The sequence below is a fragment of the Pan paniscus genome, chromosome 11, assembly GCF_029289425.2.
Source record: "Pan paniscus chromosome 11, NHGRI_mPanPan1-v2.0_pri, whole genome shotgun sequence".
Taxonomy (NCBI): Eukaryota; Metazoa; Chordata; class Mammalia; order Primates; family Hominidae; genus Pan; species Pan paniscus.
Window position 1 is genome coordinate 3,823,645 of NC_073260.2, and position 23,899 is coordinate 3,847,543.

General features: G+C 54.1%; 1 protein-coding gene across 14 annotated transcripts; it reads right to left on the reverse strand.

Annotated features, from left to right (window-relative positions):
* Positions 1–123: 123 nt before the first annotated feature.
* Positions 124–15,229, reverse strand: PPP1R26 (protein phosphatase 1 regulatory subunit 26). 14 transcript variants are annotated; one of them, XM_055117486.2, is made up of 5 exons: positions 14,800–14,949; positions 12,034–12,166; positions 10,769–10,901; positions 10,562–10,626; positions 5,946–10,402 (listed from the first exon to the last, which is right to left on the reverse strand). In XM_055117486.2, the coding sequence occupies exons 4-5, from the start codon at positions 10,563–10,565 to the stop codon at positions 6,711–6,713; spliced, it is 3,696 nt and encodes a 1,231-aa protein (XP_054973461.1). In that variant the 5' UTR covers positions 10,566–10,626; positions 10,769–10,901; positions 12,034–12,166; positions 14,800–14,949; the 3' UTR covers positions 5,946–6,710. The 14 variants fall into 14 exon arrangements, 13 of the variants coding, with proteins under 13 accessions (XP_054973461.1, XP_054973460.1, XP_034785352.2 ...); XM_055117485.2 differs by having other exon boundaries at positions 10,562–10,629; XR_008626626.2 differs by lacking the exons at positions 5,946–10,402; positions 10,562–10,626 and adding an exon at positions 124–4,811 and having other exon boundaries at positions 14,800–14,964.
* Between the last annotated feature and the right edge of the window lie 8,670 nt (positions 15,230–23,899).

Here is a 23,899-nt window from a genome sequence, read left to right on the forward strand (position 1 = left end):
AGGCAGGAGGGGCCGTTACTGTGTGAGATTACTCGAGGAGCACATGGGGTTGCCAATGAACCTCCTCCACCATGTTTGTGTGCTTCATGCTCCAGCAAGGGGCAGGGGCAGGGGCAGGGGCAGAGACAAGGTTGGTGAATGCCCTTCGTTGTGGAAGGGGGTGATGCAGACATGGGCATTCTCTATGTTTATTTTAAAATTTCAATAAAAAGTAAAAAAAAAAGGCAGGGGATTACCTGTATTTTGCTAAGGGGGGTAATAACTACATGAAGTGGATTTTTATCTCTATGTAGTCATAAATCCATGTTTACTATGAGCTACAGGGTCTTCAATAAAAAAAAAATTGTCTATGACATGGATTTTTTTTCCCTCTATGAGAGCAAGATGTGTTCATTATAGGAAATTTAGAAAGTACTGAAACTAGAAAAAAGAAACTCCTCTTACACACCATCAATAATATCTTGTTTATAGATTCTTACCTGCAGGGATTCTACTCACGAATTAGGGAAGAAGTTAAACATCATGATGGGTTATTTCTTCATATAAACGTTTTATTATTAATACACAAAAGTAAACATTTTGGCAACAGTCTTAATGTCCAATTTGGGATGGAAATGCTTTCCAGAGAAAATCAATATATTTAATTAAAAAGTATACAAAATTGGCCCTGAAGCCAGGATCTATGTAATATCTTTCTTCTGAGCTAAAAAACCAGCAGAGACTCCAGGCATCAAACTGAAAATGTTTTTGCAGTTATTCCTTAAAAATACCAGAAATACCAGTAACCCCTCTGTGTTTAGCTTCTATTGAAATAAATTAAAAAAAAAAAGCCTTATCAATCAGGTTTCTCAACACACTGAAAAGAATGCATTCCCGGCCGGGCGTGGTGGGTGGCTCACACCTGTAATCCCAGCACTTTGGGAGGCTGAGGTGGGCAGATCACTTGAGGTCAGGTGCTCCAGACCATCCTGACCAACATGGTGAAACCCTGTCTCTACTAAAAATACAAAAATTAGCCAGGGGTGTTGTGGGGTGTGCCTGTAATTCCAGCTACTCGGGAGGCAGAGGCAGGAGAAATGCTTGAACCTGGGAGGCGGAGATTGCAGTGAGCCGAGATCACGCCACTGCACTCCAGCTCAGGCGACAGAGCAAGATTCTGTCTCAAAAAAAAAAAAAAAAAAAAAAAAAAAGAATGCATTACTTCCTCCACAGATGATTTTGAAAAGCACCAGGGTAAGATAAAGCCATCAGTCCAAATGACTGCGTTTGTTTCCCCGCCAGCCTAGAACTGTTGAACACCTGCACTGCTGTAGCAAGATGGCTTCATCCAGGCAAAGTCACGCCTGCAGGCAAAGTCACACCTGATGAAACCACTTCACTCGGATAACACCCCCAATTCTAGCTGAGGCGCTGTCGGGGCCCAGGCTGGGAGTATCAACCAACAGCAACAGGTGCCTCCCTCCTACGGGCTTCACGGGCTCAATTCTGGCATCTCAGTTGGGTGCCGAGTGATTTAGTTAGTCGTGTCTAATAAAATGTTATTTCTGTACAGCTGCTAATGAGCTGATGGAAAGTTAGACTCCACTCATTTATTCTAAATAGAGTAAGCATCTGGAAAGATGAAAATCCCCAATACCTCTGAATTGTGAGCCTGCCTGTCTCCCATGCCCAGGCCCGGGCGTGTGCCCGCCGCTCCGTTTCTTGGCATCTCGCAGTGTTCTAAGGGCTTTGGCATTGTCACCTTGCCCGATCTTCACACCTGGGGCCTCCCTCTCAGATGGGAAACAGAGCCGCATGGAAGGCTGCGAGCCGGCCTCGCTGGAGCCCGCCTTGGGGACATCGTGGAGGCGGGAGGCCATCGGCACTAGAGCCGCAGATTCAGTCCTAACCTACTACACATTTGTGAGTCATACAGAGCTCCAGGGATCACAAATCTGGAGACCTTCCTCTTTGGAACAGATTTCCAAACTGAAATCTTCACATGCTGAGAAAAATCAAGTCCACTGATCTAACGGAATGCTAAATGGGTGTGTTTTCTGTTTGGGATTAAAGCGTACAGAACGGAGGGTTGCAAAATGAAAAGAAAATGGCACCCATCTGTACTGTGTTCTTTCAAAATCTCGGAATTACAGGAAAGGTGACGGAAACACAGTGTAACATCAGTTTGCAGAGATATTTGAAAAAAAAAAAAAAAAAAAAAAGGACACAGCCATTTCTGAAACCCTCTCTCTTCACTCCACAGAGCAGTCTTTGCTTTGTTTAGCCTTTTTATTCCACTCAGAAATTACAAGCTAAGGCTGGGCACGATGGCTCATGCCTGTAATGCCAGCACTTTTGGAGACTGATGTGGGCGGATCACCTGAGGCCAGAAGTTTGAGACCAGTCTGGCCAACATGGCGAAACCCTGTGTCTACTAAAAATACAAAAATTAGCCAGGAATGGTGGTGCACACCTGTAATCCCAGCTACTTGGGAGGTTGAAGCGGGAGAATTGCTTGAACCCGGGAGGTGGAAGCTGCAGCGAGCCAAGACACCACTGCACTCCAGCTTGGGCGACAGAGTGAGACCCCGTCTCCAAAAAAAAAAAAAAAAAAAAAATTCATGTCACTTTACTAATCGCTGAATTTTACTGCTGGGTTGGTTTAAAACCAGCCTGTTCTTAAACGTACATTTTCATTTATATTTCTGTATTTTTCATCAGTAACCTTTATCTTTTCATTACAGTCAATATTAGAATGGTTTCTATTATGTAGTAAAATATCTTGACATTGAAAAAAAAATCTCTTACATTTAGTACACAAAATACCAGAAGCCTCAAAGATTTTGCAAATAATGTGATCTGTCCCCCACCCTCCCCAACAGCCACGCCTGGGAATAAACCTGGTTGTGATTTGCGGATATGGAATGTGGACTTTGTGCTGTTCCCCACGCCCCTTTAAACAGGTCCTTTCATTCGTTTTGAGGGAGGGGGGATCCAGGGGCAATGCCTTTTACATGTTTATATGAGCAGACAGGTGCTAATAATTACATGTACTGCTTGATTTTCCAAAGCAAATATATCTCGAGCTGGGAAAATCTGCTGTCTGACCCTTCAGATTCTGAGCGACAGATAAATTAAGGGGGACTCTTCCTTAAAGGAAGCTTCTCCCCCTACATAGGGACGTGGGTGGAGAATATCAGACATGACCCGCCAGAGCTTTTTCCTTTTCCCATCCTCGTTCCCCGACATCAGGCTGACTCATCCCAGAGGACGAGAAACCTTAAAACCTGGCCTCTCCCAATTACTTGTATTGGATGAAATGGACCCTGGCCCTACTCCCTGGGAAGAGAGGGGCTCTTGGGACATGACTCACCTCTAGGTCTTAATAATTACAGACTTGCAAAGAGCTTGACTTACTGACACACCGTCCACCGGAGACTCCTACAGGGTGGGCACACATCTACTTATTCCCACAGCGGTGCCGGGCCTGTATTCATGGGATGCAGCCGCATCGTCACACCTGAATCTGCGGAGGTGCTGGGAGACAGACTGCCAACACAGGGGCGGGCATCCCTCCTGTGCAGCTCCTGGCTGCCCCAACTGCGGCCCCCTCCCATACAGGAAAACCCGCTGGCAGGTGTGGACGAACCTTGGATCTTGGCCTCTTCTCTAAAACAAATGGGGCAGTGCAGGGGTGAAGAAGCACCACTTTCAGGTCACATGGCCCATGGGCAATTCCAGGGAATTCCAGTTTGTGAAGAGAAAGAAGGCACCGACCGACTCATCTCCAGCTGAGTCTTAAAGCACCAGTGACTCCTGAAAGCAGGACAAGAGGAGCTCCAAGGGCAACTGTGATCGGCAGAACAAAGGTGGGAGGAAGCCCCCCCGTGCTCCAGGGAAGACTGGCATGGATCGCCTGTTTTAACCCCATCAGGAGGGCCATTTGGTCGGTATTTAAGCAAGCCACTGTTTGTCACAGCAAAGCCTGACCCCAAGGGCCTCGGTAAGGAGCTCTGAACTGGGGACATCTTGTGCAGTTTTGAGTGCACAAGAGGCCCCGCGACGACACGGCACCTCTTTACAAAAACTGAAAATGGACCAAAATGTTCCACAAAGAAATGCGGGTTCCTGGAACATTCTTAGTGAGTGATTAACCCACGGTGACTGTAAGCCAATTGGCAACTGCTCTGCACGTGGATAGGGGATGCCCTACACACATGTACGGGCAGAACACGCTAACTAGAGCTGGTGACCGTGTTACAGATGCCATGTCCCTGAACCTCAGGAGGTCTTCTTTCTGGGGCAGCAGCAGCTCTGACCTGCACTGCTATGTGGAGTGTTGGCAGAGGACATGTGAACGTCAGGAAAGGTGTAAAGGGTCCGGGGTTTGGGGAAGAGATGAGACAAGCGACCCTGGGGTGGGCATGGGGGCAGGAGTGGGAGAGGCTCAGTGCTACGTGCCCTGTGGCTGTGGCTCCTCCCCTGGTGGGCCCAGGACAAGGGGGTTGGTTTCCAGCCAACATCCCCACAGGCACTATTTAGAAATATAAATAAGGCCGGGCACGGTGGCGCAAGCCTGTAATCCCAGCACTTTGGGAGGTCCGAGGCAGGCGGATCACCTGAGGTCAGGAGTTTGAGACCAGCCTGAACAACACGGTGAAACCCCTCTCTACTAAAAATCCAAAAATTAGCTGAGTGAGGTGACTCATGCCTGTAGTCCCAGCTACTCGGGAGGCTGAGGCACAAGAATCGCTTGAACCTGGGAAGTGAAGGTTGCATGAGCCAAGATTGCGCCACTGCACTCTAGCCTGGGTGACAGAGTGAGACACCGTCTGAAAAAATAAAAAATAAAAAAAAGCAATATAAATAAAAGAGCATGGATTACATGGAACTGTTTCTCCTGGAAGCACCTAAGTGAAGCAATATGCCACAACGAAGATATCACACACAAAAGACGGGGCTGGACAGGAACGGCAACCACAGGGACCCTCATCACGGCTTCTGACCCAGCAGACATTGCATCTGTGGATGGCAGGCGGCACATGCCTGCATCTGGATACAAGAGTGAATTCTTGCTAAAACCCAGGGGCGCAACAAGCCACTCGCATGTTCGAATACCAACAAGATTCAGCTCCAAAGAAACCCCGCATGGCAGCTAAGCCACGAGGCTGACCTGGGAAGCTCCAGTGACTCATCAAAGTTTGCTGGACAATTACAATGTAAATGTCACGGCCCGTCAGTGCCCAGCACTGCTTCTGTCTCTGTAGTAGCCACGGACACTGCGGTGGCCTCAGAGCAGAAGGCACAGAATACCAGGGCAGCATCACAGGGCACCAACACCAAGGACCTGAGGTCGCCACCTTTAACCACACCACAGTGCAGGAGAGGGCCCTGTGCATTCTGCCCTGGGAGGCGCCCACAGAAAGCCACCCAAAGGGCTGACGTTGGTGTTCAGGCACACCTCTGATGGGGCTCCTGTTTCTGGAGGGCAGGTATGGAGAACGCTTATCCCCAGGACTGGGTTTTGCACATCATCTCTGCCCTGGGTGTCTGGGGACCAAAGTTCAAAGCAGTGCTTATTGGTGTGTGCAAGAAAAGAAATTTGTTTTGTTTTTTGAGATGGAGTTTCACTCTTGTCACCCAGGCTGGAGTGCAATGGCACGATCTCAGCTCACTGCCACCTCTGCCTCTTAGGTTCAAGCGATTCTCCTTCCTCAGTCTCCTGAGTAGCTGGGATTACAGGCATCCGCCACCATGCCTGGCTAATTTTTGTAGTTTTAGTAGAGACGAGGTTTTGCCATGTTGGCCAGGCTGGTCTCGAACTCCTGACCTCAGGTGATCCACCCGCCTCAGCCTCCCAAAGTTCTGGGATTACAGGTGTGAGTCACCGCGCCCGGCCAGAGAAAAGGACATTTTAAGTGCACGTGTGTTATCTTTAAGAACCATGATTTAAAAAGAACAGTAACGCCATATAAAAAGAGGTTTATTTCGATGTTAGAATCATCTAGTGATCGAACAAGATTGGACATGAACCCACCCAGGCCCAGGGCTGGGCTGCCGAGCAGCTGCCGCTGACATCTGTGTGGATTTGACATGCAACAGGGAGTAGCCACGTGCTCGCTCGCTGGCCACTGTGCTTCGAAACGTTTTTCCAGCGGACGGCTGTGATTGCAGTTTTCAGATGTGCTCTGGCCTCTAAGGACGTGGGGCCGAGGCGGTGTCCTCTGTATAAAAAGTGCTGTCCTGGGAGCTTCCCAACGGACATCTTGGGGCATCTGAGTGATTCCCAGGGAGGGCAGCTCGGCCTTCCTCAGGCTACCACTACAGCCACCGCCGGCCATTCTCACCAGCAATCAACCAAAAAGCATCAGAGCCTCTGTGAACCTGGCTGTGATGATAAGAACCAAATGTTTCCTAATCTAAGACTTGTATGCAGAACACAGAAAACTGCAGTTAGGAACACCCTACAAAATTGAACAACAGTATTTTCCAAAAATATTTTTTACATCACTTTAAATAATTTACAAAAAGCTACAAAAATCATATTTACCAGGACACGTCTGTTAAATAAAAGTTTCATGTTGGTGTACATATATACAGGGCTATGTATAATAGACTGTTTCCCCTCCTTGCAGCTACGGAACCATCACACACACGCACGGCTACACGCACAGCTACGCCGCTTTCCACGAATGCACGCAACCCAGGACGCGAACCCACAGCTCGAGGGCTTAGACCTTCACTACTGAGCTGCCGCCACTGTCCTCCGTGAAGGTGTCGCTGAAGTCACTGGCGTCACTGCCCAAGGCGTCCTGCTCCTGGTCATCCCTGTTGACCCTTCGTCGATACCTCAGGTCTAAAATGCTTTCCTCCGAGCCCGAGCTCCTCCTGTCATGCAAACTCAGCCCTGTCTGTGCCTTCCTGGTTGGCCAGGGGCCGCCGTCCTTCTTTGCCAGCAAGTGTGGGCTTCCAAAGACAGGGCTGGGTCCGGCCTGGGCCTCCCTGAAGGCCGAGAAGGACGGGCCCTGCAGAGGCAGCCCCAGGTGGGGGCTGAAGAGGCCAGCCTGCCTGCCCCCCCAGGAGACACCCTTTCCAAAGTGGAAGAGCTGGGTGGACAGCAGCGGCGAGAAGCCGGCAAGGGGCAGGCTGGGCAGGCCCCGGGCGGGGCCCTCGGACCCCTTGTCTCTCTCGCTCCCGACGCCCCCCCTCCACACTGCATCCCTGCCTTCGGAGCGCAGCACCCACGGGCTGGGCAGCCGACTCTGGTGGGCGAAGTCACTCCAGGGCGGTGTGCGGTCGGCCTGGGCTCCAGCGTCCCTCTCAGCTCCCGGGCTGGGGGTCAGGAAGCTCGGGCTCCCGCAGCCCATGTGAAAGGTTCCTCTGGCGCCTCCTGCCTCGGTGCCCGCTGTGGCACAGCTGGGCAGCTGACCAAAAGCACTTTTGGCAGCAGGCTCAGTCCCTCGTGGGCTCTGGTCCTTGTGAACGTAAACATTTCTCCTGCTCACTGAGAGCCCCTTGGCGGAGACACCGCCGCTGGTGCTCCTGGGCGGCACCGGATCCCCTCGGGCAGGAGCAGCGGGGAGCCCCTTCCCGCCCTGGCTGAACAGACCAGCTGTGCCCTGTGCTCCTGCGCTCTCTGTGCCTCGAAGCCCTTCGGCCAGATGTGGGACCCCCCTGGCCCTCTGGCTGCGTGTGCACACGCCAGGCGGTGGGGCCGGCTCCTTCCTGCACGGCACCTCTGGCCTGGCTGGGCCCCCTGTCCCGAGAGCGGTGAGGCCGTCTGCCTGAACTTCTGAACTGCTCACCGACTCCTTGGCCTTTTCCGCCAAAAACTTCCTAATCTCCAGTTCGATGCTGTCGTCGCTGTCCACTGAACTGCTGTCATCAGACAGGGAGCCGGGGCTGGGAGCTGGGCCCTGGGACTCCCTGGGGAATGGATTCCCTTCGGAGGCAGAGGCGGAGGCGGGTCTCCTCACCCGGAAGGCCAGGGCCGCGTCCTGGCTCCCGGCGCCCTCCTGCCTCGTCCTCTCTGCCGTGCTGCCAAAGACACTGGGGGGTTTCTTCCCAGGACCCTCGCCACTGTCTCTCTTGGACTTGGAGAGGCAGCTCTTCAGCACCGGCGGGCCCCTGTCTTTCCAGTCTCTCCGGAGCCCGCCCAGCTGCTCCAAGAAGTGCGTCTGGGCTGTGCTGAACCTGACCTTCTTCCTGCACGCAGCCCTGGGCTCCCTGCACCTCTTCTTGAGCTTTCGCTTGGACCTTAACAAGTCCTTGATGGCTGTGTCCAGGTCCTCGTCACTGTCCAGGGAGCTGCTTTTGTCTTCGGAGCTCTCCTTCTCGTCTAGGCGCCTTGCCTCGTCTGTCTTACCCTGGCCCTGTGACATGCGAGTGTCGCCAGGCCCCCTGGCGGTGCCCTCCCCTCCCAGGGCCTCACTGGCTTTGCCCTGGATGGGCAGGTCTCGCCCCTCATGGCCGGGCTCAGCTCTCCCCTGGCTGTGGTCGGCATCCTGGCTACCGTCTTTCACCACCTCCTGCATTTTCTTGGGCGTGGATGGCCTCACATGGCCACCACCTCTACGCTTCCTTTTGCAGCCCAGCAGTGGGTCTGGTGTTTTAGAGAGAGGGGTCTTGTGGCCGCCGGTCTGGCTGTTGAGGCCAGGCGGCAAAAGTGGACCCTGGGCAGCCTGCGGGCAGCTCTCACCTCTGGCCAGCAAACTCCCTGACTGCGCCTTGAGGGCCAAAAATGTCCGGATTTCCTGCTCGATGCTGTCATCGCTGTCCACGGAGCTACTGTCGCCGTCAGAGCGGGAAGGCACGTTCAGGGAGTAGAAGAGTGGGCTTGCGGACAGGGACCCGTCACTGCCCTCCACAGGGGCCGGCAGGATCGTCTTGGAGATGTCCAGGATTGCTTCTGCACACATCAGCTCAGCAGATGTGTCTGCCCGGCACGAGGACCGTTCCACAAACTCACTCCTGGAAGCAGGGCTCGCTGGAGGTGGAGCTTTGGTTTCCTTCAGGAGCTTGGGGGCATGGTCAGTGTCCAGGCCCCCTGGACCAGGGTCCGTGGTCTTGGTGGCCACTGGCTTCTTCTTGCTGGGTGTTTTCCTGTGGGTCTCGGGCAAGGCACTTTTTGTGGCACTGCTTGTGCTGTGTGCGGGAGGGTCAGGCGCTCTCTCCTCTCGGAGTTGGACCCTCTGGGGCGGGTCCCCGTCGGCCTCCTTGCGTGTTTTCTGCAGCTGGTACAGCTGGATGGCCTCCTCGATGCCGTCGTCGCTGCTGGAGTCGGACGTCTCAGGCGCCTGTGCCGCACTCGTGACTCGCTTTCCCCTCCTTGCAGCGCTGGCGCTCCTTTTGATCCCACCTTTATTCTGTGCTGCTTCTGAAGGGCGGCAGGGGGTTGCCGGCTTCGTGCTGCCCTCGTTCTCCTGCGTGGTCGTGACCTTGGACCTGAGGCTTCTGGGCTGCACGTTCATCTTCGCTAACCGGGGAGGTTTGCGGAAGGCGAACTCCTTCTGGGCGCCCAGCAGGCCCTGCCGATGCACCACCTTTGTAGGCGGCTCTTGGTGGGATTTCAAGAGTGACTTGGCGGAATTTTCATTTGCGTCTGGTTTCTTCTCCACTGACCCATCACATTTCTGGGTCTCATGCTGTCTCTTCTCATTCAGAAACTGTTCTATTTCCGCCCTGATGCTCTGCTCGAAGGAGTCATCGCTGCTCACACTGACCGGGGAGGCGGAGCCCTGGTCCTCGCTGGATCCCACCTGGCTGCCGGGGCCACCACCCGATCCAGGTACAAGTTTTGGGGGACACAGGGCAGTCGGGGCACTGCCGTGAGCCGGTTCCGGCTTACATCTACTGCCTCCGCCTGCGCCCCTGGAAGGCTGGGCTGCACCTGGCTGGGCCCCGCCGGCCCCGGGCTGTGCGGCTCCACTCTTTGCCTTCAGGTACTCCTGGATGGCCTCCTCAATGTCCCTGTCCACGGAATCATCACTGTCTGAATCTAGCACCAACGGGCCAAAGTCTGCAGTTTCCTCCTCCCCCATGGGGTCAAAGTCAGCAACGAGACCACAGGCAGCCAACGCGGGTGGCTCCTTGTGCACGGTGGGCTTGGCAGCCCGCCTGGCGTTGTGGCATCCCTCTGCCCTGTGGCCCCTCTGTGCGGCGCGCTCATCGCTGGTGCCCCGAGCAGCCCCGTCGCGCTGCAGAGTGCTGATCAGCATCTGCACCCGGGCGCTCACCGACGCGCTCTCCACGCCCTCTTCAGCCTCCGAGAAGCACCTGGGGAACCTACAGCTCCCTGGCGGGCCAAAGGCCTCCCATTTGGACTGGAGAGCAACCACTGGAGAAGCGTTCATGAGAAACATTCTAGCAGACAGGGAGGGGCGCGCAGAGGGGCGATGCTTTATTTCTCTACAGGCTTCACATCCTGGGCGGAAAGAAAGCACATGGGCATGATGCAGCTACGAACAGCGATAGCTGCCAACACCAAGCGAGGCCCCAGAGGAACAGCATGTCGGGCTCACAGAGTGGAGAGAGTTGGGTGGAGCCCAACGTCCAGCTAGCTGGGCGTCCTTGTGCGACTTACTCATGCTCCTGGGGCGTCGGATTCCTCAGCTGGGAAAGGAACAATTTACCTGCTCCAGCCCGGGGCTGCTGGGAAGATTCAGTAAGAAAATGTTTCCAACCACCCTCCACGGTGCCGCCCGGGGCACGCACGGTCATCACCTCCCCGCTCTTCCCTTCTCACTCCGGGCTTCCACCTTCTCTGTAAGAGGGGAGAGGTTTTATTTACCTCCAAAGTTGGCAAGCGGTACCCATGAGATAACGTCTGCAAATGCTTCTTTGCAGGTTAAAAAGGACGACTAGAAACCCAGGATCAGCACGCCGTCATGCGTAGGTTCATTCTTGACCCAACCAACAAGCTCCTGGAACAGAAAGTTGTATGATGTGAGCCACTCAAAAATTATTTCCCCAAACATCTTGAACGGCTGCTTTTACTAAACCGTCTCTATGTTAAATGTCAAATGTAAATTTGCCAGGTGGTCTCATGGGACTGCATTGTTATTCTTAGCTAACTAGCACAGAAGTCACCCTGAACACAGTGATGTCCCCCTTCTCATCCTGCGCTGCCAGATTTCAGACCAAAGGTGGCTGCCTCAGCACAAGTGCTGGGCTGAGCTTGGGACGCTTTGAAGACCTGCTCACGAATGGCCTGGGGATTGCCACTGCAGGGAGGAAGCTCAGGTGGATGGCAGTCACTTAGAACAATACCAGGGATACTGCGCAGCTATTCATTCTTAACACATTGCTGTGATACCCACCTGCCTCCCCCAAAATTGCAGTGCAAAGCGGTTCTTATGCAAGCAAGGCCCCAAGGCTTATGGACACTGAACTCCCCTTGGCTCAGAGGCGGTGGCTGCCCTCAGGACCTCAGCAGTGGGCGAAAACTGGCCAGTATGTTTTGCCTCTGTTATGGATTCTTCTTTACCAGGAGCTTTCTCCGGTTAACCAGGCGCTTCCTTCCTGACAAGCACATAATTGGGTATCTACATGCCACCATCTTTTCACAAAAACGTGAGGCTGTGGCCAGGTGTGGTGGCTCACGCCTGTAATCCAGCACTTTGGAAGGCCAAGGCGGGTGGATCACCTGAGGTCAGGAGCTCAAGATCAGCCTGACCAATATAGTGAAACTCCATCTCTACTAAAAAAACACAAAAATTAGCCGGGCATGGTGGCGCATGCCTGTAATCCCAGCTACTTGGGAGGCTGAGGCAGGAGAATTGCTCGAACCCAGGAGGTAGAGTTTGCAGTGAGCTGAGATCGCGCCACTGCACTCCAGTCTGGGCGACAGAATGAGACTCCATCTCAAAAAAAAAAAAAAGAAAGAAAGAAAGAAAAAGAAACAAAAGGTGAGCCTGGCCACCTACACACAGGTGAGCCCAAAAGGGGTAACCAGCAATTAACCAGGGGGTGAGACAGATTCAGAAGTAAGTCATTTGCTAGCACCAATTTGTGCCCTACAAGGGAAACTAAAATACAAGAATTACTTGAAATTACTTGAAATTCTGTGAGTCCAGGTTGACTGTGATGAAATGGCAGCCAGTGTTCCCACACGGCCCAGAGATCAGGTCCTCATCACTCCACTTACACACCGAGGCATTCTCTCTCTGCTTTTTCAATAGACTTTTGACTACCAGAATCAAAGAGAATCAGAGGCATCTAATTACAGGCTGAAGCTACAGTTCATAAATTTTTTTTTTTTGGAAAGAAATATCATTAACTTAAGGGCTCAAAATTAACTTTTGAAGGAACGTACTCTAAGACATTTAACCACAAGTACAAATATATTTAACTTAATGTATTAAGACAAATACATTTAACCACAAGTAATGTATAGCTATCCTGGACAGCAGATCTGATGCTGGCTGAAGTGATGGGGATGGGGCATGTATGTGACGTTATCTGCTAGTTCTCAAATTCTGGCCACCCACTGCAGCCCATGACATCCCCCATAAAGTCACCTTCTGGAGAGATCCCCCACTGACACAGAGCACTGGGGGACCAACAATGCGAGAGGGGCTCTTTCACTGGCTAGCAGACCACGCCTGCCTTACTGTAGGTGTTATTCAAATTGCCTCTGCAAACTGACATAAATGACAAAACATTTGCATTAGCCTTGGGCTGAGGAGAGTCTAAATTAAGACTATTGACTCCTTAAACAGCAATACTACCTTAAGAATACTACCTTAAATACTACCTTAAGAAAACTGGCCCAAGTCAGTGTCTTTACACTAGATGACAAGGTCGGGGAGGGGAGTTTTCCTGGGGAAATAGTCTGTTCTCCACTAGCCACGTTTACAGCTTCTGACTGATTGCAGAGAAGGCCTGGACACCCAGTGAACAGTTTTCTAAGTTGTCAAATCACCTAGTTCAAGAACGGTATTAAAAAATCTGGCCAGGTGCAGTGGCTGACGCCTGTAATCCCAGCACTTTGGGAGGCTGAGGCAGGTGGATCACCTGAGGTCAGGAGTTTGAGACCAGCCTGGCCAATATGGTGAAACCCCTCCTCTGCTAAAAATACAAAAATTAGCCGGGCGTGGTGGCGTGTGCCTGTAATCCCAGCTACTGGGGAGGCTGAGACAGGAGAATTGCTTGAACCCAGGAGGCAGAGGTTGCAGTGAGCCGAGATCGCGCCACTGCACTCCAGCCTAGGAGACAGAACGAGACTCCATCTCAGAAAGAAAAAAAAAAAATCGAGGGGGGTCGTCTCCCCAGGACAGCTTGTGGCTTTAAAACATTATGCGAGTTGAATCATTCTTGAAAAGCCCCCTGGGTCGGGGATAGTGGCTCACACCTGTAATCCCAGCACTCTGGGAGGTGGAGGCAGGTGGATCACTTGAGGCCAGGAGTTCGAGACCAGCCTGGCCAACATGGCGAAACCCCATCTCTACTAAAAACACATAAATTAGCTGGGCGTGGGAGCCCACGTCTGTAGTTCCAGCTACTCCAGGGGCTGAGGCACGAGAATCGCTTGAACCAGGGAGGCGGAGATTACAGTGAGCCGAGATCAGCCATTGCACTCCAGCGGCTCTAAAAAAAAAACAACAACAAGAAAAGCCCCCTAATCAGTCCTTAGAGATAGGTGTGGGCCCAAGCCAGAGGTGCAGGCTTTGTCAAATTGCTGCCTCAGGATACGGTCTTGAGGGTGGCTGTGGGGACACCCAGCACCTGCACCCCAAGGCCACACGGTGTCAGATTTTAGGAAGCGGTGGAGAACACTCGGGTACCTTCTCGGTCCAGACATCAACCTTCTGGAGAGAACCAACGCACCCACACTGGGCCCTCGCCATCCTAACAGTCTGCCCACCTGTGAGAAACGCCCCCAAATACTCTACATTTCTCGGTTGGCCGAAAAGCAGCTCAGCCAGCGGTCTTACCTCCCAGGTGGGGTTTTCCCCCAGGGTAGGGAGGCCAGGGTCTGCAGGCCAGGGAGAGGAGCCCCGGTGCAGGAGCGGGCGGGGCAGCAGGAGGACCCGCTCCAGCCACCCAGAAGTGGGCGTGGGCTAGAATTCAGCTCCCAGCCTTCCAGAAGCTGCAATTTTACAACCTCACTACAAGCGTCCCCCAGCAAAGCTGCACCGCCATTTCCTGTGCTTGGGAACTGAAGGCAAGGTGAGCCCCTCCCGGCTGCCCCGGCCCGACCTCCCCCGACTCCCAAGCTTGGGCTACTCACGGCCTGCGGGCTGGGCAGGGTCCCCCACGGGAGCTCCCCTCCCCGAGGGCGCGCTCACCCTAGCCGCTCGGATCGGCGACCTGGTCCTCGGCCCGGCGGGAGCGAAAGCCTCCCCAGGGAAGAGGCCGGGCCTCCAAGCAGGTCTGCACCCCCGGAGTTATGTTTCTGGGATCCGAGGACTAGCGAGCTTGGGGCCCGGGAGAGCGGCCACCCTCCCGGAAGCTCCGCCTGGCGCAGGGCGTGAACCGCAGTCTCCAGGCCGGCCGGGCCGCGGCCATTCTCGGAGGGCAGCGGCCGCCCCGGGCCGGGCCCAAGCTCCCCACCGCGGGCCCTCACCTGCGCCTCACCTGGGGCTCCAGGAGCGCGGGGCGCGCGGACCGAGAGTCGCACGGAGGCCAGAGACAGGATCCCCGCCCGGGGAACGGAGCAGCCCCGGCGCCGATCCCCGTCCGCCTGCCTCGGGGAGCCCCCGCCGCCCGCCCGCCGCGGCCTGCACGGCGCGCCGGCCCCGGCCTGGCTGGCCCTCCTGTCCCCGACCCCCCAGCTTCCCAGCCCCCGAGCCCCCCGGCCCCGGCCCTGCACCCGCTCACCTCCGCCCGTCCCCCGCCGCCCGCCGCGCGGACCCCGCCTGCGCCCGCGTCCCACGTCCCGGGGGAGGCGGCGGGCCGGGGGCGGGCCGGAGGCTGCAGGGCCAGCGCGCTCCGCCCTCGGCCGGGGCGCGGGGAGGGGGCGCAGGGGCGTCCGGCCGGGCCCCCCGCCTCCCCGCCTCCCCGCGCGCCGCCGCTGCCGCCGCCCCGCGCCCGGGCCGCGCCGTGGGAAGCGCGGGAGGGGCGGGGCGGGGGGCGGGGCGACCCCCCCAAGCCGCCCCCTCCCCGCGACCTACCGGACGGTGGCGGCGGCGGCCGCACTCCGGAAGCCGTGCCCGTGGCTGGGCATCATGGGAATGGCACGGCCGAGTTCCGGGGGAGGCGCGCGGCCCGGCCGGACCCCCGCCCGCGAGAGCGCGCCCACCTGCCGCCGCGCCCGCGCCCCGGGGACGCCCCCGCCCCGCCCCGCCCGGTTCGGACGCGGCCCCCTCCGCGGGGTGCGGGGCGAAGGCGCTTGGGCCGGGCCGAGCCCCGTGCTGCCCGCCTCCCGTACCGCGGCCACCTCCGGGGGGCGCGCAGGGGGCGCGGGGTCGCCGGGAAGTTCTGGGCGCGGGGGGCGTGGCCGTGGGAAAGCGCTCGGAGCCGCGGGGAGGGAGCGTGCGGGGCCCCGGCGCCAACCGAGTTCCTCCCCGAAGTTCACGCGGGGCTCCGGGCTGAGACCGGCCTGCCCGCCCCTCCAGCCCCACAGCCTTGGGCCGGGGTCGGGGGCGGCCCCCGCGTGTCCCCGCGGCTGCCCCACCCGAGCTTGCGGCGGGGAGTGGACGCACGACCTGCCCGGGGTGGCGGCTCCTCGAGCACACCTGCCGCCAGGTTCGGGGGAGGGAACAGTTTCTAGGAACTGCCCCGGACCTTGAGGCCGCTGCTGTTTCTGCTTCTGCTATGCACTGACCATGTGACCTTGAAAGTCTTCCCAGTTTTGTTTTATAAACGGTCCAGGGTGTGTGCCCGAGGCTGGCGGTGGCCCGGGTGTGCTCAGCATCCCCGGGCGGCGGGGAACGGGCAGACCCGACTGGATCCTCCCTCAGCGCCCACTCGTGGAAGGGGCAGATGGTGCGCAGGGGCACCGCGCTGCTTCTGTGAGCCCCCTGGGCCCTGATCCACACGTGTCTGGGAGATGAATTTGTGGGTTCGGTTCCTGTCTAGAAAGTGTCAGAGATTTGATAGGATCAAAATCAGAGACTTGCCTTGGAGGGGTGCTTCTAGTCATGCCAGCCTGGGAAGCTGGAGGGCCAGTTTTGGGTCAGGAAACCCATTAAAGAATTGTTTTAATGCCTTCGTGAATTTTTTCAAAAAGCAATGTTTTTTTCTCATGAAATAATACTCTTTCATTACCAAACTTTGGGGAGATGATCTAATTAATAAGGTGACTTCCCAGAGACATGGGCTGTTAAGGTTTTGGCATGCTGCTTCACAGTTTTTAAAACAGTGCTGTGGTGAACAGCTTTCATGATGCCTCCTTAGAGCGGCTCTGAACATTTCCTGCGGGCAAATCCCTAGAAGAGGCCGGCGGGCCAAAGACTATGCTGCATTTTGCCAAAATGCCCTCCAGAAATGCGGGGCCAGCCTGCCGTCCACCCGCTGGTGAGCGGGCATGCCCGCTTGCCTGTCCTCTTGCCAGCCCTGAGATAGGTCATTGCGTGATGTCTTTGGCAGTCTGATAGGCGAAACAGCCCTTTTCATCACTTGAATCCTAATTTCTTTGACTGCTGGTGATGTTGAACATCTTTTCATTTTATTATTGGCCATTTGGAATATTGCCTGTCTGTGTTCTTTGCCCATTTTTTATTTTTCTGTTGGGCTGTGTGTCTTTTTCTTAGGGATTCTAAGAGCTTGTTACCGTAAGGAATTTAGCTCTTCTCTGTGCCGTATGCTGCTCTGTACAAGAGCGTAAATGCAATGTATGGTCGGGCGCGGCGGCTCACGCCTGTAATCCCAGCACTTTGGGAGGCCAAGTTGGGCAGATCACCTGAAGTCAGGAGTTTGAGACCAGCCTGGCTAACATGATGAAACCTCGTCTCTACTAAAAAATACAAAAATTAACCTGGTGTGGTAGCGGGTGCCTGTAGTCCCAGATAATCGGGAGGCTGAGGCAGGAGAATTGCTTGAACTCAGGAGGTGGAGGTTGCAGTGAACCGAGACGGTGCCACAGCACTCCAGCCTGGGTGACAGAGCGAGACTCTGTCTCAGAAAAAAAGTGTATTGTACAACAGTACAATAACACAGAATATTGTACAGTAGTGCAATATACTCTTGTACATTGCATTTATTTTTCTGTCATTTTTCTTTTGACTTTGGATTTTGGTTTTTTGTTTGTTCAACCTTTTTTTTTTTTTTTTTGAGACAGGGTCTTACTCTGTGTACACCCAGGCTGGAGTGTAGTGGCGTGATCATGGCACTGCAGCCTCAACCTCCCCAGGCTCAGGTTATCCTCCCACCTCAGCCTCCCCAGTAGCTGGGACTACAGGTGCACGTCACCACGCCTGGCTAGTTTTTGTATGTTTTTGTAGAGATGGGGTTTTGCCATGTTCCCTAGGCTGGTCTTGAACTCCTGGGCTTGAGTGATCCACCCTCCTTGGCTTCCCAAAGTGCTGGGATTACAGATGGGAGCTACTGTGTCCTGCCTTTTTATTTTTTTACTACACACAAGTTTGAAGTTCTTCTGTAGCTAAATCAATCAAGTTTTCTTTTGTGGTTTCTGGCTTTGGGGTAAGGCCTGGAATAGCTTTTACCACTCTAAGATTTCATAATCATTCACCAGTTTAATCCCTGCATTCCAAAGTAAGAGAGCAGTGGAGGGCATGGAGGGGTGTGACCTAGGGCTCTTGGGGGATTCCTGGGCCAGAGTGTGTGGCACGTAATAAACAGTTTCTCAAAACAGGGAACACCTGTACTACTTTTTTGAAGCTACTGATGTTCAGAGATTGGTTGGTTGGTGCTTTTTATTTTTTTATTAAATTCTAAGGAGGCCTCAACAGTGCCTTGTGAGGCCTTCATTGGAGGAACAGGAGGGGCGTCTGTCATTGTCAGACTCTCCTGTTGTGAGAGGCTCTGGCCTTGGCCTTGGGACCCCCTAGTCAGGCTCCTCACTGTGCAGGCTGTGCCTCCGGGGATCAGCACGCAGGGTCACCTTCATTATCTGCCATGGAGGAAGTGAGGACTCCTGGCATCTTTCTACCCAGCCCGGGGCTCTGCTGTCCATGGGTGGATGGGCGGTGGCAGCAGGGACAGGTGCAGTGGGCTGCACGTCTCACCCGAGGGGCTCTGGTGGGCTCTTGGGTCCCTATGTGGCTGTTGCTCCCCTCTGGGCCTCTGCTTGGCCTTCTGTGAAGGGCACAAAGAGTCCAGTGGGACCACATGAAGGTCACTCTCCATGTGGAGTGGAGAGACCGCCTGGGAGAGATGGCTGAGGGCCTGCTGGGGACCAAAGTCTGAGCTCATAAAGAAAAGCCAGCAGTTCCTCTGTTGCTCTTTTCCTTTACAGAATTAGTTACATTGTCATAATTAAAGAAAACTCAAGGGCTGGGCTCAGTGGCTCATGCCTGTAAACCCAGCACTTTGGGAGGCCGAGGAGGGCGGATTGCCGGAGATCAGGAGTTCAAGACCAGCCTGGCCAGCATGGCGAAACCCTGTCTCTACTTAAAAAAAAAAAAAAAAAAAAGAATTAGCTGAGTGTGGTGGTGCACACCTGGAATCCCAGCTGTCAGGAGGCTGAGGCAGGAGAATCGCTTGAACCTGGGATGGGAGACTCTGTCTCAAAACAAAAACAAAGAAACTCATGTGAAAGAAGGCAACATTTCCCCCCAACACAAGGAAGCTCCACAGTCCCCTGGGAGGACCCAAGGATGCAGGCGCCCCAGACCCTGCTGGCAGGAGGACACAGTGTCTGTTGGGAGGTCATCCTGCTGTGTCTGTTAACTATAAATTGCAGGTCACATTTGAGTGTTGCTTAGCCCTTCGTCCTGAAGTTACGTGCAGTTTGTCCAGGCACGCGCCGACAAGGACTGCTCCAACCTTGTCAAAGCAGACCCCCATAAGTGACCAGATGGGGAGAGTGAAATGAACCCTGGAACCTCCTGCACCTCTGGGCCTCTGCCGGAAGGGAGGCGGATCCGTGTGCCCCAGTGCAGAAGGAGTCCAGGGAGCATAAGAAAGTGGAAAACGCTTGCAGCAGAATGATGTAAAGTGTCACCCCGGTGCATTTTCAGAATCAGGGTGGGCTGGTGCGCCACCTGGCAGAACACGCACGAAGATGTCAGGACCCGTGTGAGCGGCCTGAGTGGAAGGCCAGCAAGGGGGAGGGGAGGTTTTGGTGTTGTCTTCTTTTATACCATTTAAATTTTCAAAACGGTGAGCATACCGGTCTCACGCCTGTAATCCCAGCACTGTGGGAGATGGAGGCGGGTGGATCAGTTGAGGTCAGGAGTTCGAGACCAGCCTGGCCAACGTGGTGAAACCCCATCTCTCCTAAAAAATACAAAAAAAAAAAAAAAAAAAAAAAAGATTAGCCAGACGTGTTGGTGGGTGCCTGTAATCCCAGCTACTTTGGAGGCTGAGGCAGGAGAATTGCTTGAGCCCAGGAGGCAGAGGTTGCAGTGAGCCGAGGTTGCACCATTGTACTCCAGCCTGGGCAGCAAGAGCAAAACTCCATCTCAAAATAAATAAATGAATAATAAATAAAATAAAAAATAAAATGGTAGGTACTGCTCTCCTATGTACGTAAACCGACTGACATAGGCTGTTTAACAGAAGGACATGAATATTCATGACTGTGAGCACAGCCCTGCGCAGGCTCGCCTGTCCATGGAGACCCGCCACCAGGTGGGGCAGCTGGCACTCTCCATCCGGACCCGGAGCCCGCAGAAAGGGGGCCAGTCCCTTCCCACCCGGGTCCAGGGAGCCCACTGGATTCAATCTTTAGAAATTCTATTTCTGCAAAAGAATTTTCGAAACCGTTTACCCCAGAAGTGACTCTGCATGGCTTTATTTGGGTTCATTTCTTGATTGTTATGTTCTTAGAATTTTCCTGGCATGAATTTTACCCTGTTTATTACTTACAATGTCAGGGGACAACGTGACTTGATGATTATCTGTTTATGAGGGAGCGTTTTAAGCTGAAACGGAAAATAAGCCCCCGAGACAGAATTATTCAGGAGACCCCGCGTGCATCGTCCGTGGGAAACAAGGATACGTCACCCCCCGAGACAGAATTATTCAGGAGACCCCGCGTGCATCGTCAGTGGGAAACGAGGACATGTCACCTTGGATTTATTCAAGGGCAGGGTGCCTCCAATTCAGGATCTGGGAGGAAAATGACTTTCTCGCTCTGATTCCTTGCAGAAAATACATTGGGCGAGGGCCCTTATTCTTACTAGACACTGTTTCTACGTTTGCTCCTTTCCTCAAACAGGAGGGCCTGGAGGGGCCAGCAGGAGTGCGGCGGGACAGGTGACCCCCTCCTCAAAGGCAGGAAAACCTTGCAGAGTAAAAGGCAGAGGTGACAAAGGCCAGAGGAAGTGGGCATCTGTGACCCAGACGACCTCTCGGACAGGAGCCTGCCCAGGGCGGGGGAGCTGCATGGACTTGAGAAGCCTATGTGTGAGGGTTTGGCCAGGGGCACCCCCAGGACAGGATGGGGCAGGGGGCAGCCGAGCGGTCACACGGCCACGATGGAGGCTTCGGCTGATTCTCGGGGGGCCCTGGAGCATGGCAGCCCCTCAGATGGCCCCTGTCAAGGAAATTGGCCGGACCTTTACACCTCTAAACCCCCTGTACGGCCATTGGACGTGGGCTGCCCCTGGGGAACCTCAGCCCGGGACTGTCATTTGGGCTGGGCAGCCGGGGACCATGGAGTGCTCCTGCCCTGAAGGGGGCCCAGACAGCTGCCCTGTGTCACCCCAAGTTCCCCAGGACCCTCCTTCCTGGGGAAGCAGCAACTGGAATCTTTTACTTCAGAAACTCTGCTAGGAGCTCACTTTCTCCATCTCTTAGGCAAAGAGTTAGTTCACTTGTTAAGTCTCTCTGAGAAATGTTATCTCAACCATGTTCAGTGGAAGAGGCTGCTGAAGCCGTATCAGAAATGATAAGCTGATAAGACTTAGCTATACAACTCTGAAATAGAATGTTGGCAATCAAGGTTAAAACGATGGCAAATGTGATGAGGGAAACAGATTCTGGTAAAACCTCTCACGAGGAGGTTTCTGCACTCTTGTTAAATGAAGGTGGTGCAGAGTAAAAATGAGAAAGGTCACGGTTTTCTTGAGTCTCAAAAATTTCCCCTAGATCCATGGAAATGATTCTATTTCAGTTTTCCTTTGGCAGAAAGAAGAGGGACTCCACCGCACGTTCTATGAGTTTTGGAAAGGCAATACAGAACGTTTGATATTTTTGTATAAAAACCTACTCATGATGTCCTGAATCACTTTATTCTGAGGTAGGGGAGGGTAAGGAGCCTCCGCAAGTCTTGATACAGATTTGTAGTTTCTGGCCGGGCACAGTGGCTCACACATGTAATCTCAGCACTTTGGAAGGCTGAGGCAGGCAGACTGCTTGGGCCCAGAAGTTTGAGACCAGCCTGGGCAACATAGCGAGACTCTGTCTCTAAAAAAAAGGAAAAAAAATATGTATACGTATATTTATATCTACGTTTGTAGACCCAGCTACTCGGGAGGCTGAGGTGGGAGGATCGCTTGAGCCCAGGAAATTGACTCTGTCTCTAAAAAAAAGGAAAAAAAATATGTATACGTATATTTATATCTACGTTTGTAGACCCAGCTACTCGGGAGGCTGAGGTGGGAGGATCGCTTGAGCCCAGGAAATTGAGGCTGCAGTGAGCTGTGATCGTGCCACTGTGCTGTAGCCTGGGCAACAGAGCAAGACCCTGTCTGCAATATATATCTATAGTTGTTTTTGTATGTAGCAGTTTGGCACTGTACAGAAAAGTAGGGCTGCATGGAAGCTGTACCTTTCACCAGCCCAGGACCATCCAAGGCCAGAAGGCATTGAGGGCTGAGCATCGGGAAGAGGCAGGTGTCCCAGGCCCCTCTGTGCCCCAGAAGACTCTGCCTAGCTTCAACCTAAGGCAGCCTTCAAAACCACTCCTGCCACAGTGCAGCAGTATTTCCCGGGGAGAAACACCTGCCCACTTTTCTCTCGGCCTAGTGGTCATGAAGGGAGATGGTAAGGTCCGCTTTGACGGATCATGACACCCCGAGCTCATGTTAGAAAGGGAAGGGAGATGGCCTGGGGTCTATCTGTGGCCACACACAAAGTTGGACCTTAGGGTGGGCTCCCTTTGCCGCCTATGGCATCTGTGATGGTGGCTCCAGTGAGGAGGGAGTCCCCGTTTCCAAGGGTCTCCCTTGCAGAGATGGCCGGGAACCGAGGGTGAGCACAAATTGGGGGTGGGCACAGCCTGACGAGGGCAGCTGCTTTGGGTTTTTTTCCTCCCTTGAATCAGAAGTTCAGATGCAGCGTTTCCCTGGGAGTCTGGGCTTTTAATTTTTCTCTTTTCCTTTTTAAGTTTTTTATCAGCAGTGTTTTGTTTCACTGCCCCAAGTGGGACCGATGAGCGGGGTGCTACTGTGTGGTTGCCCCCACATCTGACTCACCTCAGTGCCCAGGATGGGAGCAAAGCACAGGTGAGCTGCCCCGCCAGGCCCCTGCGGAGGGGGTGCATGCATGGAGACAGCTGCGGGTGTGGAGGTAAAGCACTCTCATTCCAAGCCCATTGCCCAGAGGGGAGAGCTGGGGGACAGAGGTGAAAGCACTTCCAGACCAAGCCGGTTGCCCGGAGACCCCTTCTTGTTTCCGTGGCAGCAGCTGCTGACCTTTCCGACCTTTCCACCTGCGTTCCGAAACCAGCGTCTCTGGTTACAACCAAAGAGGTTGCTCAGTCACACTCCTGAAAGGCAAAAGGAGGTTGGCCAGTAAAAAAGATGTAAACCCTAGATGTAGTTCTTAGTGTGGAAGCCACAGGAGAACTTCCAGTGTGGCCACGGGGATCGCTGAGGCTTTTATGCAGGTAACTGAGCTGGGTGACCAGCTGCCTGGTTAACAGTTGGGCAGAAGTGACGTATTGTTGTGCTCTGTGCTGTCTACTTACAGCTACCGCATAGCAACATGGTAGAGACTGTGACGTTTTGCTCGGCATCAGGTGAAGGCATTCGGGAGTAAGTTTCACAACAGAAGACAGGCTCAGAAGCAGATCATCCGAGTCGGGGGAGAGAGGCGGCGACTAGTCAGGCTCCCTCGAATCCCAGGCTGTGATTATTATCTGCAGCCTGTGTCACCCAGGATGAAAGGGGATGGAAAAGCCGTGCATACCCTTGGTGACAAAGCCACTCCTGCTCTTAAAGGCTGGAGCAGGACGTCTGACACAATCCCAGGTCTCCATGGAGGCAGGGGCATGGCCGGCAGCTGTAGACCACAGCCTCCGGGCTCTGGCGTGGAGGAATAAAAGGAAACCAGCACAGAATTTTTTTTTTTTTTGAGACGGAGTCTGGCTCTGTCCCCAGGCTGGGGTGCAGTGGTGTGATCTTGGCTCACTGCAACCTCTGCCTCCAGGATTCAAGTGATTCTCCTACATCAGCCTCCTGAGTAGCTGGGATTACAGGTGCTGGCCACCACGCCAGGCTAATTTTTGTATTTTTAGTAGAGACAGGGTTTCACCGTGTTGGCCAAGCCGGTCTTGAACTCCTGACCTCATGATCCACTCGCCTCAGCCTCCCAAAGTCTTGGGATTACAGGCGTGACCCATCGCGCCCGGCCAGCACAGAATATTTTTAATTGAAAAAGGAGGGGGCTGCTTTGTGAATTTTTTTTTTTTTTTTTTTTTTTTTTTTTGAGATGGAGTCTTGCTCTGTCCCCAGGCTGGAGTGCAGTGGTGCGATCTTGGCTCACTGCAACCTCTGCCTCCAGGATTCAAGCGATTCTCCTACATCAGCCTCCCGAGTAGCTGGGATTACAGGTGCTGGCCACCACGCCAGGCTAATTTTTGTATTTTTAGTAGAGGCGGGGTTTCCCCATGTTGGCCAGGCTGGTTTCC